A 17,229-nucleotide genomic window follows, 5' to 3' on the forward strand; every position below is an offset into this window, starting at 1 on the left:
AAACAAACACATCTCAGCGTTGGGCATTGGCAGCAAGAAGGATCAAGGCCTACTCTGAAGCAGAAAAGGCATTCGTTTTGTTGGCGCTGTTAGGGCGTGTGGAGTCGGTGGCGACTGGCAACATAACGGAATTAGACCTACTCCTAGCCATCCTCAGTGGTTCCTAAGTGTGAGCCCGCGGTGGAAGCTGGCATCTTCTGAAAAAAAGTTCCAAAAAAACGTTTTGAGGGCGGGAAGGAAATGTTCATCCAGAAAAGCCAGAGGGAAATGCTCGCGTCCCTCTGTCAGTGCCGGCAGCAAAGGGCCCCGGGCCTCCACCGATTCAGGCCTCCACCCAGACGACCCCCATTCCCAGTGCATCCCAAAATCGGAGCCACAGGCCAGAGCACTCGGACCCCGAAAGCGTTCCTGCATCCTGCTCCCCAAACGCAACCAGATCCAGGTCCCGCGTTGGTGGACAGCCCCTCTTTCGCGGTGAAAATCACGGCACCCGCCTGCAGCATACACCGCAAGACCCCAGACCGCGAGGCCGTCCCCCCTTGATCTAGGGCCTAGACAAGGGGTTCTCAAACTTTTTAAACAGGCGGCCAGTTGGAGGGCCGAACGATAATTTAAAAAAAAACCAAAAAACTATGAACAAATTCCTATGCACACCGCACATATCGTATTTTGAAGTAAAAAACCAAAACGGGGATAAATGTCCTCGGCGGGCCGCATGTGGCCCGCGGGCCGCAGTTTGAGGACTCCTAAGGGGAACCTTGAGTCACTTAACCAGAAGAACCCCCCCAGTCACACACCTCTCATCACCGATGTTTTTTACTACGTCCGGCTAACGAGGACACCCCGACGCTTAACTCCCGGTGGTCACCCACATACATCACCCCAGGGTGACAGTCACGGTTCCCAAGGGAGACCCCCCAACCGCTGGACGGACTTCACGCAACGAGCAACAAACGCTACCTACTTCCGTGAAATGCACTCGTCGCTGGCCCCGCCCCCGAGCCAGGGGCCTACGGTGGCCCACGAGGGCCCTTTAAGTTAAGGTCCGACGGAGCGCGTTGAAAATGCGATTTCCCTGCGCTGCGTCGGCGGGAGGCCAGGTTGCGCGCCGTGCGGGAAGCACTTGGCTGTGAACCCCAAGTTTAGCCGCCCGAGCCCGTGCGCTCCCGCAACTACTGTGAATGCTTTGGAAATGCGACCGGACAGTTCTCTCCGGTCCTGGAAGGTCGCTGGTGAGTCGGGATGGACTCACAAAGGCCTGAAGTGGGATGTGTACCGTCGCCCCCACCCTCTTTGCTGGCGTCCCCGGGGGCGGCCGTCTTTGAAGACATTCCGTACAGAACGCCAACGGGCTTCTTCTTGCCACCAGGAGGCTGAGTCCCTGGCATTGACCAGTTTCTTTTTTTCATTTAAATTGTTCTAAAATTTTTAATTAAAAAAATGAATTTATTTATTTTATTAGTTGTGTTTTAATACATATAACATGTCATTCTATATTTCATATAGCATCAAGTAGCATTGTACAATTGCTGCCACAATCCGTTTCCAACCATTCTTTTTCTACGTGGACTCCTTGACGTCATCTCCCTTTTACACCCCCCATCACCCCTGTAGCCCTGTCCCGAACCCCTTATTTTACCTCTAGGTTCATCAGTCCTTGGTTTCATAGACCTGAAACATAGCTTTAACCTCCATGGACAGAACACCTCTGGGATTCACTGGACTCTGAACGGACAAAAAGCAAACAGAGCCGTCAATACAAACCAGAAATACGGAAACATTTGGACCCATTTTCTATTGCCTCAACCGTGGCTAGTCGTTCATAGGGTGGGGTTTGCATTAAAAAAGTAAATGATGTGGGGTGAAATCAGCGAGCTGGAGAGAGAGGGCGGTGACATCTGTTCACTTTGGGCAAAGTTTAGGAAAACGGCCCATGGACCCACCGTGTGAAAGGAAAAGGTTTCCAATAGCAGAGGTTTCCATCCATCAAACATCCATCAGACAACGTCCCAGGAAGAGAAACGGTTAACCGCCTTGAAATAACCAGTCTGCTGGGAGGGAGGGCAAAATATGAGGAGCTGATGCCAGGGGCTTAGATGGAGAGCAAATATTTTGAGAATGATGAGGGCAATGAATGTACAAATGTGCTTTACACAACTGATGTATGTATGGATTGTGATACAAGCTGTATGAGCCCCCAATAAAACGATTTAAAAAAGAAATACCCAGTCTGTTTCTAGCTCAAATCTACACCCCAAACCACTACCGTCCAGGAGGTTCCAATTCATAGCAACCCTGTAGGACAGAGAGAAACTGCCTCAGGGCACATCCACGGCCCCAATCTTTACAGAAACCGGCAGCCACATCTCCACCAAAGCCTTGCTGGTGGGTTCAAACCACTGAGCTTTCGGTTAGCAGAACGGCACTTTAACCCCTGCACCACCAGAGCAGTTTTCACTGTTCGGAACACACTGCTCTTAATCCACATCCATGAGAGGTTAAAGCTCGGCTTTACAGGATGTGGGAAACTGACACCCAGGGAGATAAAGGATTATACTCCCTAACTTATCACAGAGGGAATCTGGAAAGCTGGTATTCCAAGGTAAGAAAGCCTCCACTTTCCTAATTAGAGGTAAAGTTCAAGTACATGATCCTGCCTTAAATATCATTCCCACAGTCTCTCCTAACAGCGATGCTGCCTTAAAGTGAGCACATGGTTGATGTTATCTCCCTGTACAAGCGGACATCCTATTGCTATCTCCTCCCACCGTGTCACGTGTCACCCAGCCCCCTCATACCTCCCCCCAATGCAGGTATTAGGTTTCCTCACCTGTGAGCTCAGGGACCTTAATGTAGACACCACCCACCTTCATAGAGACCCAATATAAGAGGATAGAACTGCTGTTGGGGATCTCTGGGGCTGTAACTCTTCACGGGAGCAGAGAGCCTCCTCTTTCTGCCCTGGCATAGCTGTGGATTTCAAGCATCAGACCCTGTGGTTAGTAGCCCATCCGCGCATGCTCCAGGATGCAAATATGAGGTGCTTCTAGACCACCAAGAGGACCGGATAGCTTGCTAGTAATATAAGGTACGCAGCACCTGTGTGGAGTAGGGCCATGTAAGTAAAGTATATGGAATGTGGGGATGATCTCGCTCAGTATTGTCATCGCACTAAGTTTAACATGAACTGGGGAGGGGACAGAGGTAGGGGATCTCACTGCCATCAAGGACTAGCCAAGAGTAGAGTACATCCTTTGGACCCAGAATCCCTGCACTGAGAATCTTCTAGACTGTAGATAGAGCTGTGCCAACAGAGAGACAGAGAAGGGGCTGAGAAAGGTACAGCAGCGGGAACAAGCTGTGCTGACCTGTGGAACCGGACCTGAGTGCTTTGGGGCCTGGGGGCTGCTGAGGAGCATTGGAGGCACCATGGACTGCCAGAAGGACACAGCACTGTCTTGCAAAAAGGTACAGTCAGATTGTTCCTTAGAAGTGAGCATGGTGCCACTTCGTTTCACATACTTGGGACATGTTATCAGGAGCGAGCAGTCCCTGGAAAAGGCTGTCATGCTTGGTCAAGTAGAGCGGCAACGACAACGAGGAACAATGGGCTCAAACATAAGAACATGGTGAGGACGGTGCAGGATTGGCGGTGTTTGGTTCTGTTACACATAGGGTCGCTGAGTCAGCACCAATCCAATGGCACTTAATAACAACCGTCCTTGGAGAAGGACAGTCCAAACCCCAAACCCCTGCCATCAAATTGATGCTGACTCATAGTGACTCTATAGGACAGAGTAGAACTGCCCCCTGGGAGTTCCCGAGACTATAACTCTACAGGAGTAGAAAGCCTGTCTTTCTCCTGAGGTGTGGCAGGCGGTTTCAAACTGGGAACTTTGGGGATTGCAGTCCAACACATGACCACTACACCGCCATAGTCCTGCCTGGCCTGGTTTTAGTTGCTAATATGGAGCTTCTCCATTGTCTTTTCCCCAAAATGTAGTCCATTTTATTTTATTTGTATTTCATCTGGAAAATTCCATTGTCCCTGTTTGTCTTGGGGGTGGGGGTGAGGGTGGTATTTGCTGTGAACAAGTCATTGGTCTTACATAGAGTTAGCCTAACTAGCGCTGCCATAATCGACTTTACAATGCTCTCTGTCAGATAGCAAGGCTATTCTCATCCCTCAACTCTGGTCAGAGGGGATTTCCCAAAGGCTTAATCCAATAGGGATCCTGAAAATGAATGTGGGGCTTCCACTGTCATCCGTAGCTCTCTGCAAAAAGGGGCTTGCAATTCTCTCCTTCAGATTTAGATGATATTATTAACAGTCCTTGGATCACATTGGTTAGCTAGTGTGCATCTTTCACTTGGACCTAGTTGACCCCTCAATTACATGCTACTTGTCTGAAGGCAAGCCTTTAAGATCCCAGACGCTATTCTTTCTGTTAGCCTGGGTACCACCTGTTAGTGGGAGCCCCAAATCCAGGTATGTAGAGATTAGATATGTCTTTAAGAAGCCGTGGTGGTGTGATGGATCAGTGTTGGGCTGTGATCCACATGGTAGTCAGTTTGAAACCACCAGCAACTCTGTGTGAGAAAGACTGGGCTTTCTAATCCCGTAAACAGTTACAGTCTTGGAAACCCGCAGGGGCTCGTTATGAACTAGCATTGACTTCATAGCAGTGAGTTTGGTTTTGATATATATGTCTTTGGTTTGATTTAGAGATATCATTGTCATTTTATGAAAGAGAACATTCTAAAGCCCTGCCCACCCCTGGGCCATGAGGTAATTCTATTGATAGTGTCATTAATGTAGCCAATGGTGTAGAATTTAAAGCACTGTTGAAAAAAGGAAATTATACAAGTATAGGTCAACTATAAACTGGGACACATGAATCGTTGACTTACACAGATTACATTCTTTAGTGACTGGACACTATTTACACAAACAATGGGAGTTGGTGATAGAAGCAAAGCTATCAATCATATTTATTCACGACGGCAGAAACAGGAGAACCATGCCTGCCAGATTAACCCGAGTCATAATAAAGCAAGAAGGGCATTAAAGTGGTAAATATATGGTAATCCCTGGACGTGTTGGGCACCCTAAAAGTAAGATATCTGTGGCAGTTACATAATCTCCTGTCAACTTGAGTGAAGGGGTGGAGTCTAGCCTGTCAATCAGTCATAGCCAATGATGCCTCTCTGTGGGCATGGCAGTTTCCTGAGGATTCTGGGAACCCCTGTCTTCCTCCCTGAAGGCAGGACACACACTCTCTCTGCTCCTCATTCCTGTTGACAAACCACATGGAGCCACACTGATGGCAGTCAGAGCCCTGGAGCTGGAGGAGCCATGTGGAAACCCACACCAGTGCTGAGATGCTTCCGCCACCCCTGGATCTTCCTGCATTATTGCATGTGCTGTGTGAGTCTAAAGAGGAATGTATGGACTAGTCTGGGACATATGGGCTAAAATTGGACTTATGGGCTTGATCTGGACTGGGCTGCGATGTTTTCACAATATACAATTGCTCTTTGATATAAAGCTCTCTCACATATATGTAAGCATCTCTGGATTTGTTTCTCTAATCTACCCGGACTAACACAATATCCAAACCAAAGTTCAACAACTGTCAACTACATAACCTTGGGATTGCAGCCATCTGCTTCTTTTCATGCTAGAGCACTTCAACCTTAAGTCTGAGGGAGTATGTCAGTTCCTAAATCTGATGGAAGTGCATTTGAGGTAACACCCAATTCCCTCAGTGGGGTTTCCACATGTAGTCCTTTTGGTGTGGCCAATGAAGGATGTGCAACTCGAAAGGACAAGTCGATAGCACATGGCCTGGGTCCCACTAGGCCAAAAGTGTCCAATCAGGATATAGTACTGAATGCATTCTCCTCTTGGGTTCTATATATGTATTCTTGTGTTTTTTCCTCAATAGGAGGTTGTTCCTCCCAGTTTACCCACCAACAGAAATGTAATCACCTTCTGTAATACATACATGCTCTCCTCTCCCCATTTTGACTTGAATTTCCAGTAAGGTTTGCGTATTACTCTTGAATGAGTGTCTGTTGACTTGAGGGTGACCTTTGCACATTTCATGTTCTTGAGGGCATCCATTGAGGTTTTTTATTTTGTTGAAGCATAATTGTTTCTTTACCTTTTGTAGCATGCAATTTTACTATTCTACTAACCCACAATTTAAAAATTAGATTACTCTATACACATTCTTTTGTAATTCTCCCCTTTACATCTATGATCCATCTTGAGGTAACACTTATGTGTGGTGTGAGGAAGAAATCCAAATTTATTCTTTCAAATGAGGATAATCAATTGTCCTAGCAGTTTTTTAAAAGACTGTTCCTCCCCTCCCCACAAAAAAAAGACTCTTTTCCCTTATTGAACTGTCTTTGCATTCTTTTTTAAAAAAATCATTTTATTGGGGCTCATACAACTCATCACAATCCATACATACATCAGTTGTGTAAAACACATCTTTACATTCATTGCCCTCATCATTCTCAAAACATTTGCTCTCCACCCAAGCCCCTGGCATCAGCTTCTCATTTCCCCCCCTTCGTCTCTGTTCCCCCCTCCCTCATGAACCCTTGATAATTTATAAATTATTATGTCATATCTTACACTGTCCGACGTCTCCCTTCATCCACTTTACTGTTGTCCATCCCCCAGGGAGGAGGTTATATGTAGATCCTTATAATCGGTTCCCCCTTTCCATTCCACCCTCCCTCCACTCTTTGCATTCTTTTAGAAAATCAATGGATCATAAATGTAAAGGTTTATTTCTGGACTCTCAATTCTACTCCACTTATATAGGGTCACTATAAATTAAATAGGCTTGATAGCAGAGTTGGTCTCGTTATATATCCAACCTGACACCAATACCAATACCAAGACAATGTCCTTGTGGCTGGAGCTTGGTATTAAAATTGAGCCTTAGGCAGTCTAAATCTTCTAAACTTCATTTCTTTTAAAATGCTTCTTTGATGCTCTAAGGTAGCTTGAATTACCATTTGAAACTTAAAATTCAGCTTGTTAAGTATTGCAAAAAAGACAGTTGGGACTTTGATAAAGGTTGAACTGTTTGTAGATCAATTTGTTGTGTTGACTTAACAATATTGAGTCTTCTGATTCATTAATGTGGCATAACTTTCATGTATTTAGGTCTTCAATTTTTAGAATACTTTCTAAGTTTCAGAGTGTAAGCTTTATGCTTCTGCTAAGTTTGTGTTTTAGCCTTTTTGAACTGTTACAAATGAAATTATCTCAATCTAATTTTTAGATTGCTAATTGTTCCTGTATAGAAATGCAACTTAATAAATTGTATGCATTACACACACAAAAATGCAACTTACCAATCTATTGCATTGGGCAAATCTGCTGTAAAAGCCTTCTTTAAAGTGTTGGAGCGGTAGAATGTTCCAGTGCGACTAGGCGGTTGGGGCGGAGGGGCTGAGGCTGTCTGAGGGCGGTGGAGCTTCGCCGGTTGGGGGTGGGGTTGTATGCTGGGCGTGGTAGAAGCCGGAAGGCTCTCGGAGGAATTAGTCACTGGGACTACTGTCTTTTAGGATCAGTAAGATTTGGATCCACAGATGGTAATGAGTTGAGTTGGGAGCTCTTAAACTTGGAGTTTCTGGGCTGCTTTTTGTCAGGTTGCCCTTTTCCTGTAATTTGGACTCTGAACTTTTTTTGTGTGTGGTGATTGCACAAGTCTTTTTAATATGATTAAATCATTGAATTGTATGATATATGGATTATATGTCAATAAAAATGTTAAAAATAAAAAATAAAAAAATAAAGTGTTAGAGCAAAACTATCCCTAACTCAAACCATAGCATTTTCAATTGCCACCTATGCACATGAACCTGAACCATGGTTAAGGAAGACCAGAGAATCATGCTTTTGAATCGGCGACGAATATTGCACATACCCTGGACTGCCAGAAAAACGAATCTATTTTGGAAGAACTACAGCCATAATGCTCCTCCATCTCTCATACTTTTGATCTGTTCTCAGGATCAGTCCTTGGAGAAGAGCATCAAGCTTGGTAAAGTCTAGAAGTGGAGAAAGCGAGGGAAATTCTCAATAAGGTGGAAAAAAGACACGGGGGCTGCCACAATGGGCTCAAAAACAAGCAGCAATTGTGGGATGGTCCAGGCTGGGCACTTTCATTCTGCTCTTCATGGGTTCTCTAAGTTGGAGGTAACTCAACGGCACCAAACAACAAGCATGAGGAACTGCAAGTTAAGGACCCGATCAGATAGCATTACCCACCTAATAAAACGACAGGTGTAAAATAGGTCACCACAAGTTACTGGTAAGGTGAAGGGCGAGGCAAGGTAAAGCGAAGGGCAACCGAGTGTCAGCTGTGTTGGTGATAGCAAACCCATTGCCATTGAGTCAATTCCAACTCAGATTGACTTTATAGAGCAGGGATTTTCCCCGTAGCGTTTCTAAGCCTGAGTCTTGACAGAAGCAGACTGCTTCGTCTTTTTCTCCTGGTGTGCATCGTAGGCCCTTCAGGCCAGCAGCCTGGTGCTCTGGCCACTGAACTTTTAGGTCACTTATTGATGGAGTGGCTACAAGAACATTTACCAAAGTCCAAGTATCGGAGTGACTACAGAAGAACTGGACTGTTGCTGGTGGGGGGTAAAATAGTACAGTCACCCTAGAAAATAATTTGGTAGTTTCTTAGAAAGTTAAATACATACCAATGACCCAGCATTTATACATCTGAGCATCTCAACCTTCTTAATGCCGCAACCCTTTCATACAGTTCCTCATGTGGTGGTGACCCCCCACAACCATAAAATTATTTTCGTTGCTACTTCTTAACTGTAATTTTGCTACTGTTATGAATCGGGCAAACGCTGTGAAAGGGTCATTCGACCCCCAAAGGGGTCGCGACTCACAGGTTGAGAACCGCTGCTTTAGAGGAATGAAAATGTCCACATACCCTGTACTCAAATTTCAACTCACTTTTATTTATAACAATAAGATCCTGGAAACAATGCAAGTCTCCTTGAAGAGTGAACCGATGAAACGCAATCCTGTTCGTTTACTGCCTTCAGGCATGTAACCCACACATGCATGCAATGAGCTTTCCTCAGAGGGAGCTGACACGCAAGGGTTCAGAGCAGCTGGCAAAACTGTATGATGTACACATTTTGTGTAGAAATACGGTTCTATTTCGTGACGCGGAACAATTATTCACCAACTTATGTGAATCATTACGAAGTTTAGTGAGTGATGAATACACAAATCAAAAAACCTTCCATACCATGTAATTTCATTGTTACCAAAGTGTAAAAATGACAAAATGTCCTGTCACAGAACAGAAGGGGGTTGCCAGGGTGTAAAAAATGGCACGGTAGAGACATCTGACCTCTTCTCGCTTCATGAAAGGGAGGGAGAATTATCATCAGCCTCATCTCAAAACTACTTACTGCCCACAAAGTGAATGTCTATCAGATGTGTCCTTTCTCGCCAAACTTTTTCCACGTGTGTGATCATCTGTCCCTCCCATGGCATGCTCCGCTTCTTTGATGGTTTTGATAATTCACTGTCATCATCATACAACTGAGTCAACATTCATGAACATGGGACTTAATAGGGACATAAACAGGTTACAATTCAGGAGCAAAAAGGTTCAGGATACAGTTCTTTGGTCAGGATACTCTCGGCCATGCCGCATCACAGGCTTGCTTCTCTCGGATCCTCAAGCCCTTGGCTCTTGGTCACTTGACTTGGGCCTCTAGGGCTGTTTTGCTGTCTTCCCAGCTCAGGGAAGTGTTTCAAAGTTCTTTAGCTACACCAGTAAGTGCCCAGAGGCACTCCACTCTGCCAGCAAGCCTTCTGCATAAAGGTACTTGCTCTCTCATTTCTGAGTTGGTAAACCTAGCTACATTGACCCATGGCTGGAGGATCGCTCTCCACCAACTAGCCTTTTGCTTGGACAGTCAAGTGTCTTGCTCTAGAGGCACTCCACCGCCAGTAAGCCTCCTTCCTGAAGGTGCTCAGCTTTCTGATTCCATGGGCCTTCCCAGGAAGCCCAGTGGTGTCACGTGTTGGCTCCTGGTTCTGCTGCCTCTGATCTCTGGGGTTACTATGCTCAATAGGTTCCTACTGTAGGGATTCCTTATCCACAGGATGTGGCCACTCCTTTCTCTTCTTGGTGATGCTGTCTCTCCTGTGTTCAGGGTACCTCCATTTAAGTCTAGCAGGATGGTAAAACTGACCAATTCCATCCACAGGGCTCCATATACTTTATTTGCATGTCCACCCTCCCCCCCCATAGGCCTTATTAACATGGGCAATAAGTCATCCAATTCCCTTAGCAGACCACAAACTCCACATTTGAATAGCCCTACCAAGTCAGTGGCTAGGTGCTACAAACACTGCCTAGAAGGGCCATATTAAGGAACCCACTGCACTGCAGAACACCTCTCTGCTCTTCTAGCATGGGCCCTTTCATACTTTTAGGAATAAACCCCCCCCCCCCAGTAATTTTGCCAGGACAAAATAGTTATTGACAATGAATTCTTTCATTAGGGCACTGCATGGGAAATTATGTACCGTATTTGTATTAGCAGCAAGTAACCCAATCTTCTTGGCAAGTCACAAATATCACAACTGCATAGTCCCACTGAGGCATTCGGTAGGAGATATAGATTGTGGCTAGAAGGGCCATATATGTAACTCATGGCATGACACAAAAGGTAAGACTTGGAGAGAGGGTATGATCTTAAAAACGTTAGCTTGGGAGAGTCTGTGTTGAAAGTTTTACAATGTGACTATAGTGGTGGTTACAGGAATGTAGAAATGTAAACCTTAGAATCAGTTATTTTATGTAAAAAATAGCGACAACATCAAATAATGAGTAGTATCTTGCCCATGTAATTTCCTGGTTTTGACTATGAAGTATGACCATACTGTTTTCACTGGTGGAGGGAACTAGGAAAGTCTCTGGACTCTTATTGCAATTTCTTGCCATCTTTAAGCAATCTCAAATTAAGTTCTGTGAAAAGTTGTTTGAAATTTCCAGAAATGCTTACTAGGCTTTTAGTATGACCAAAGATGTTGTATTTAGGGAAACATTCAGTATTCAGTGGTGGGAAGGAAGGGAAAAGGGGAGAGTTTTTGGTTAAGTGAATGGAGTAATTTGGATAGTTGAGAAGGGTAGTAAAATGGCACATGTAGAAATTATTGAATTGGTGAATTGCTGGGTATAATCTCACATTAAAAAATGTTTCCTAAAAAAAAAAAAATGCTTCCTTTGGGGGGTGGGGCAAGTGTTCTAAAATTGATTGCGGTAATGATTGTACAACTAATCTTGATGTGCTGGAACGACTGAACTGTGTGTTATGTGGATTAAACACCAATAAAACAGTTTTTGTTTTTTTTTTTGTTTCCTTTCTTAAGCACTCAGAAGCTAAAACTCACAATGAAATACAGTCCAAGAGACAGGAAGATGAAACATAACACATGAGATGGTCATCAGGTACTCCTACATTATATGTAAAAATTCAAATGAGTGGAGAGGACAGTAAGGCGGGCTTTCAACATTATAGACAATGGCAAGGCAACCAAGAATAAAGTTCAAGGTATCCAGCCTGAAATGCACATCAGGTATTATTGGTTAGACGAGGTTATATTTGGAATAAAAAGCACAGAAAAACATTCATTTTAACTAGCCTGCGGTCATCTTCATGAGTTCTGTGACTTCGGATATTTCACTAATAGGGCTCTATATTTAGCACATTCATCAATTTTATTTCCCTATTTTGTGATAAAAGATGCAACAAAATATATTACCAAAATACTGCCGTAGTCATTGTCATTTTCAAATTTTCTTCCAGTGTGAACTCCGACAGTTACTAACATTTTATTTTTTAAGAACTTGCCCAGAATGGTCATTATATTAGTATCAGCTAGAAGTTCAATGATAATCTATGGTAACAACAAAATAGATCTACATAGTCTATAGGGCTGACTTCAGTATAAATATGCACTCGAGGAACAGACAATTGTCTGAAGGCATTTCCACATTAAATGTTCCATTTATTTCTCAATGTCTTTCGCTGACAGAAAATGTGAAGTAATGATCACTAAAGGCACTACCACATTCACTGCATTGAACAAGTTTTGCTTCCAGCCATTTTCTTCAGTTACCTCAGGGTGTACATCTCGCATGACATTATGCGGACTCACACTGATTATATTTTAGTCCTCTCAGAGTTACTGATGTTTCCAGAGGGCTAAATTGCCACAGAGACCTTTCCCACAGTTCCTATAGTCACTGTTTTTTCTCCCTTCTACATGAGATCATGTTTATGTAATGAGCTGACTTTCTAAGAAAGAACTTTCTTCTTGACTAAACTCACCCATTTCTTGGGTGTGCATTTTCTTGTGTTTAACCAGGTTTGATAAGTGGGAGAAAGCCTTCTCACAATCGCTGCATCTGTATGGCCTCTCTCCTGTATGAGTTCTTTGATGTACATTGAGAACTGACTTGGTGGTGAAAGCTTTCCCACACTCACTGCACTCAAATGGTTTCTCTCCTGTGTGAATTCTCTGATGGGTAATCAGACCGTATTTGTGGCAGTAGGATTTTCCACACTCCGTACATACAAATGGAGTGTTGCCTGTATGGCACCGCTCATGTTGTATGAGGCTTATCTTCTGGCTGAAGGCTTTACCACATGCATTGCATTCGTAGGGTTTCTCTCCAGTGTGAGTCCGTTGGTGTATAACAAGAGTGAGTTTTGTGGTGAAGGCTTTTCCACACTCATTGCATATATAGGATTTCTCTCCAGTATGAGTTCGTTGATGTATAATGAGAGTGCGTTTCACAGTGAAGGCTTTTCCACATTCATTGCATATGTAAGCCTTTTCTCCTGTATGAGATCGCTCATGTACGACAAGATTGCTCTTCACCGTAAAGCCTCTTCCACATTTATTGCATATATAGGGTCTCTCTCCTGTATGAGTGCGTTGATGTACAACCAGGTAGCGCTTCATGGTGAAGGCTTTTCCACATACATTGCATCCAAAAGGTTTCTCCCCTGTATGAGTTCGCTGATGAACAATGAGGTTACTCTTCACAGTGAAGTTTTTCCCACATTCATTACATACATAGGGCTTCTCGCCAGAATGCGTGCGCAGATGCGCCATAAGATAGCGCCTCATTGTGAAACCTTTGCCACACTGGCCGCAAATATAGGGTTTTTCAACCATATGGGTTTGCTGCTGGACGGTGAGGCTGTTCTTCACAGTGGACCCTTTTCTATAGTCAATGATACTATAGGGTTTCTCTGCTGTATGAGTTTTCTGATGCGGGATGAACATGAAAATTCTCGAAGATTTGCCATAGTGACTATATCCATGGAGTTCCCCTCCTGTATAATTGTTCCCATGGTGAATGAGTTGAGACCTCCTGAAGTAGTCTTGGCCACACTGAACATATGCCTGGGCTTGCTCTATTTTATGAATTCTCTGCTGTTTAAAGACTTGGGGATGAGTGATGATGAATTTTGAAGTGTCAGGGGATTTAATGTTATCATAATATTGTTCATGTTTTCCATGCAGGATTTTTCTAGCACCATTAAACTCGGCAGGATTCTTGATTTCCAATCTTCTGTTCTGGTTGACTACACTTGAATTGGAGTTCAAAGTTTTCCTATAGAAACCAAACATATCATGATTTTGCATGAGGGGGAAATGGGTCTTGCTCAGGAAAATGATATTTCCCAATGCATTCTTTCCATGGCCTGGCTCCATTCGTTCGAGAAAGCTGTGGTGCTGAAAGTGCTCTTTCAGATGACTGTCAAATCTGTTGATTTCTAGGAAAGACAACAACATATTGTTCCATGAGAGTAGTATAAAACAAAAGTGCATGAAAAATGACTTGGTGATTTAAGAAGAGATAAGGGATTTCATTTCTTCTGAGTCTCTAGAGGGAAATAGTCTCACATGGAGAGGAGGAAACGTAGAAGAGCTGTTTCAGGGACCCCCCTCCCCCATTCCCCACCCCTGGGCACCCTCAGTTTTGTCAAGCCATCTTTGAATTGCTAAAGTACATCTTATAAGGACACTTCTCAAGGAGGCTCTCACCTGGGCGGTTTATATGATGGATTTCATCTCCTATTATCCATGGCTCTTCTCCTTGTTCCAGCTTGGAGAGTGTATCTGGTTTGCTTCCCTGATACCCTGGTTTGTGAGAAACGATAAGATGCTTAGTCACACTGAATTGGAGCAGTGTATGGCAAGACAGGAGGTAGAGGGTCACAACAATTTCTCCTGTGCAAAGTCACATCTTTGCTTTCAGAATGGAAGAGACCATACACAGCTACTGGGAGGACGAGGAATGACTAGAAAGCTAGCACTTGAAAAGCCCAGTGACGGCACATCTCCTGAGTGACACAGGCGAGCTACTCTTACCCACTGACAACAGGTTGTTATAGTTCTCTACTATCACATCCTGATACAGCTTCTTCTGAGCGGGGTCCAGGAGCTGCCACTCCTCCCAGGTGAAGTTCACAGCCACATCCTCCAAGGTTAACATTTTCTATAATAACACAGTCATGTTTAATGGGATGTCCATTTCTTATCATGGTATGGAACATATGTGAAAGAAATCATTCTGGTAATTTCACTATATAGTCTGCTGCCAAGATGTTTGTCAAATGTTTTTTTTTTAATTTCCAATTTATCTTAAAAAAATCATTTTATTAGGGGCTCATACAATTCTTATCACAATCCACAAATATGTTTTTCATACATTTTGGTAGAGGCAAATCTTTGCTCTCTGTGCATTGATTTATATATATTCACCTACTTGCCAAGTACTACAGCATATGGTGAGCATCCATGGGCAGCACGCACATTTTTAGGCTTAGCTACTAAAGGAAAACCTGTCTGTCAGAATCTACCCAGACGTACATCAGAAGAAATGGCTGGTGACCTACGTCCACATGGTCACAATTATTGAAAACTTTATGGGGTATAGTTCTTTTTTTTTTGGAGGGGGGGGAGGAATACAGTTATGAATTTATTAGACTGAAATTGGCTTTTTAAACACATGGTAATGACATCAACACAAATAAAATATACTTATGTGGGAAACTAACACTGAGGGAACTATGACGATGACTATATTCCTTAACTTATCACAGAGGGACTCTGGAAAGCTGGTTTTCCACTGTAGGCAAGCCTCCACTTTGGTAAGTTAGAGGTAAAGTCCAAGTACATGATCCTGCTTTAAATATCATTCCCACAGATTCTCCCCTAACAGCTATGCTGTCTTTTTTTTGGGTTTTGTTTTTAACAGCTATGCTGTCTTAAAGTGAGCACATGGTGGATTCTATCTCCCTACAGAAATAGAAATCCTTTTCTTTTCCTGCCGTGTCACCCAGCTCCCTCATACCTACCCCCCCACCCCCCAATGCAGGTATTAGGTTTCCTCACCTGTGAGCTCAGGGACCTTACTGTAGATACCACCCATCTTGTGATGCATGTAACCACTGAATATGCACGTCTTATAGCTACCTATAAATGTCCCAAGATAATTAAGGGGCTCTCTTCTCCCAGTTCCAGGTGGACTGCCAAGAGGTGCTTAGGAGAGCATGTTACCATAAAATGTGTCTGACTCCTTTATTTTATTGTCTCTCATGACTTTACTAAAATCTTTATATATTTTCTCCGTACAATTGCTCCTCCTGACCCTTTAGTTGTTGGAGGCAGGTTTTCTCTGACATACCTGTATCGCCCAAAGACTTCACCATTAAAATAAAAAGCAATCATAAACTCCACATCCTGAAATGACAATATATGAAGTGATCTGAATAAATTTAAAGTAATAAAAGGAACTATGCAATTAGTATTGATTAGGCATATTTAGGTTAAAAACAGTCAACTTTCTAATAGAAAATAATATATCTATATCCATCTATTTATCTATATACACACACACACAATCACTCACACATATTAACAAGATCTTACAGACACTAAAGAGATAATTAGTGACCTGGAAAAAAAATATGAGGAAATTACAGAAAGTGCAGGACAAAGAAAAAATGAAGTGGTTAATAAAATATGAAGAACAGAATCAGAGGTCTAATGCATGTTCACTTAAAACATTTGAAAGATACCAAGGGCTCAAGTAGAAAGCAAATGTTTTTGAGAACGATGAGGGTAACAAATGTACAAATGTGCTTGACATAATGCATGGATATATGGCTTGTGATAAGAGTTGTACGATCCCCCAATAAAATGATTAAAAAACAAAACAAAAAACATTTGAAAGAGCCGGCAGACACTCAAATGACTTAGCAGAGCTTTGCAAATGTGAATTGCTTGTGGCCCACCAAGGGGTTGGGATAGCTTTCTAATAATGCGAATAATTTACATGATACTCTTGTGGGTATGACCACGGAAATACGATATGTGGAATATTATTATGAGGACTGGTCAGCTTGGCCATCCTGCTAGGTTTAAAATGAGAAACTCTAGAGGAAGAAAGAAGATAACAAAAATCACCTGGGCTTTAATCATGTTCTTTGGTGGTCAGGAAACTGCAAGGAAATTAATTCTACCCCCCTCCCCCCTTATGCCATGAAGTTCTTATAATCAGTGTGCTGTCCGGTTAAAACGGCTAATGACGACAACCAAGTCTCCGACCCTCTCTCCACTTGATCAGTCTTGCTCCTGGGAAATCAGCACCTGCGGGGAGAGCACATTGACTTTGAGACACATTCCAAAGACTGCCACAGTTTGTGTACTTCTCCTTAAATAAAAGACCCCAATATTTCTGTCTCTTTATTTGGTGCCCTGGAGTGATCATTTGATACCCTACTCAATAAAACAATATTCTAGATGCATAAAGGTATGTGTTCTGTGACACTGAAGTAGCAGAACCATGAAAGGGAGGGTGGGCAAAGAGAAGTAGCACAGCGTGATGCTCCAGAGGCAGGACGAAGTGTAATCAGGGTCTGTGAGCTAAGCATAGTCCACCCTTTGCTTGTCACCAGCTCATTTCCATTTGCTAAATCATTCTTATGTAACTCCTGCTGGTGTACCTTTACAAGTCCAGAGTCGGGGTATTTAACCATTACTTTTCACTACAGCTGTAAGGTGCCCACCTCTCACTGTGGAGCATGGGAGATTGCCTTGTGTGGTAGCTACATAATCTGGTGTAAGCTTGA

General features: G+C 43.4%; 2 protein-coding genes across 5 annotated transcripts in view; both read right to left on the bottom strand.

The window, feature by feature from the left end:
• ZNF615 (zinc finger protein 615) overlaps positions 1–922 on the bottom strand; it is a 14,888-nt gene extending 13,966 nt beyond the window's left edge. The window contains 1 exon segment of the mRNA XM_045292543.1: positions 798–922. The gene's annotated coding sequence lies outside the window, so the exon portion shown is untranslated.
• A 10,596-nt stretch (positions 923–11,518) lies between these two features.
• On the bottom strand, positions 11,519–17,210 carry LOC101650681 (zinc finger protein 614). Of its 4 annotated transcripts, XM_045292567.1 has the most exons (5): positions 16,565–17,210; positions 15,783–15,838; positions 14,465–14,591; positions 14,138–14,233; positions 11,519–13,866 (listed from the first exon to the last, which is right to left on the bottom strand). In XM_045292567.1, the coding sequence occupies exons 3-5, from the start codon at positions 14,586–14,588 to the stop codon at positions 12,356–12,358; spliced, it is 1,731 nt and encodes a 576-aa protein (XP_045148502.1). In that variant the 5' UTR covers positions 14,589–14,591; positions 15,783–15,838; positions 16,565–17,210; the 3' UTR covers positions 11,519–12,355. The 4 variants fall into 4 exon arrangements, with proteins under 4 accessions (XP_045148502.1, XP_045148500.1, XP_045148501.1 ...); XM_045292565.1 differs by lacking the exon at positions 15,783–15,838; XM_045292566.1 differs by lacking the exon at positions 16,565–17,210 and having other exon boundaries at positions 15,783–16,229.
• Positions 17,211–17,229: the final 19 nt, after the last annotated feature.

The sequence above is a fragment of the Echinops telfairi genome, unplaced genomic scaffold (genome assembly GCF_000313985.2).
Source record: "Echinops telfairi isolate 266 unplaced genomic scaffold, ASM31398v2 ScPeMD7_655;HRSCAF=1070, whole genome shotgun sequence".
Lineage (NCBI taxonomy): Eukaryota > Metazoa > Chordata > Mammalia > Afrosoricida > Tenrecidae > Echinops > Echinops telfairi.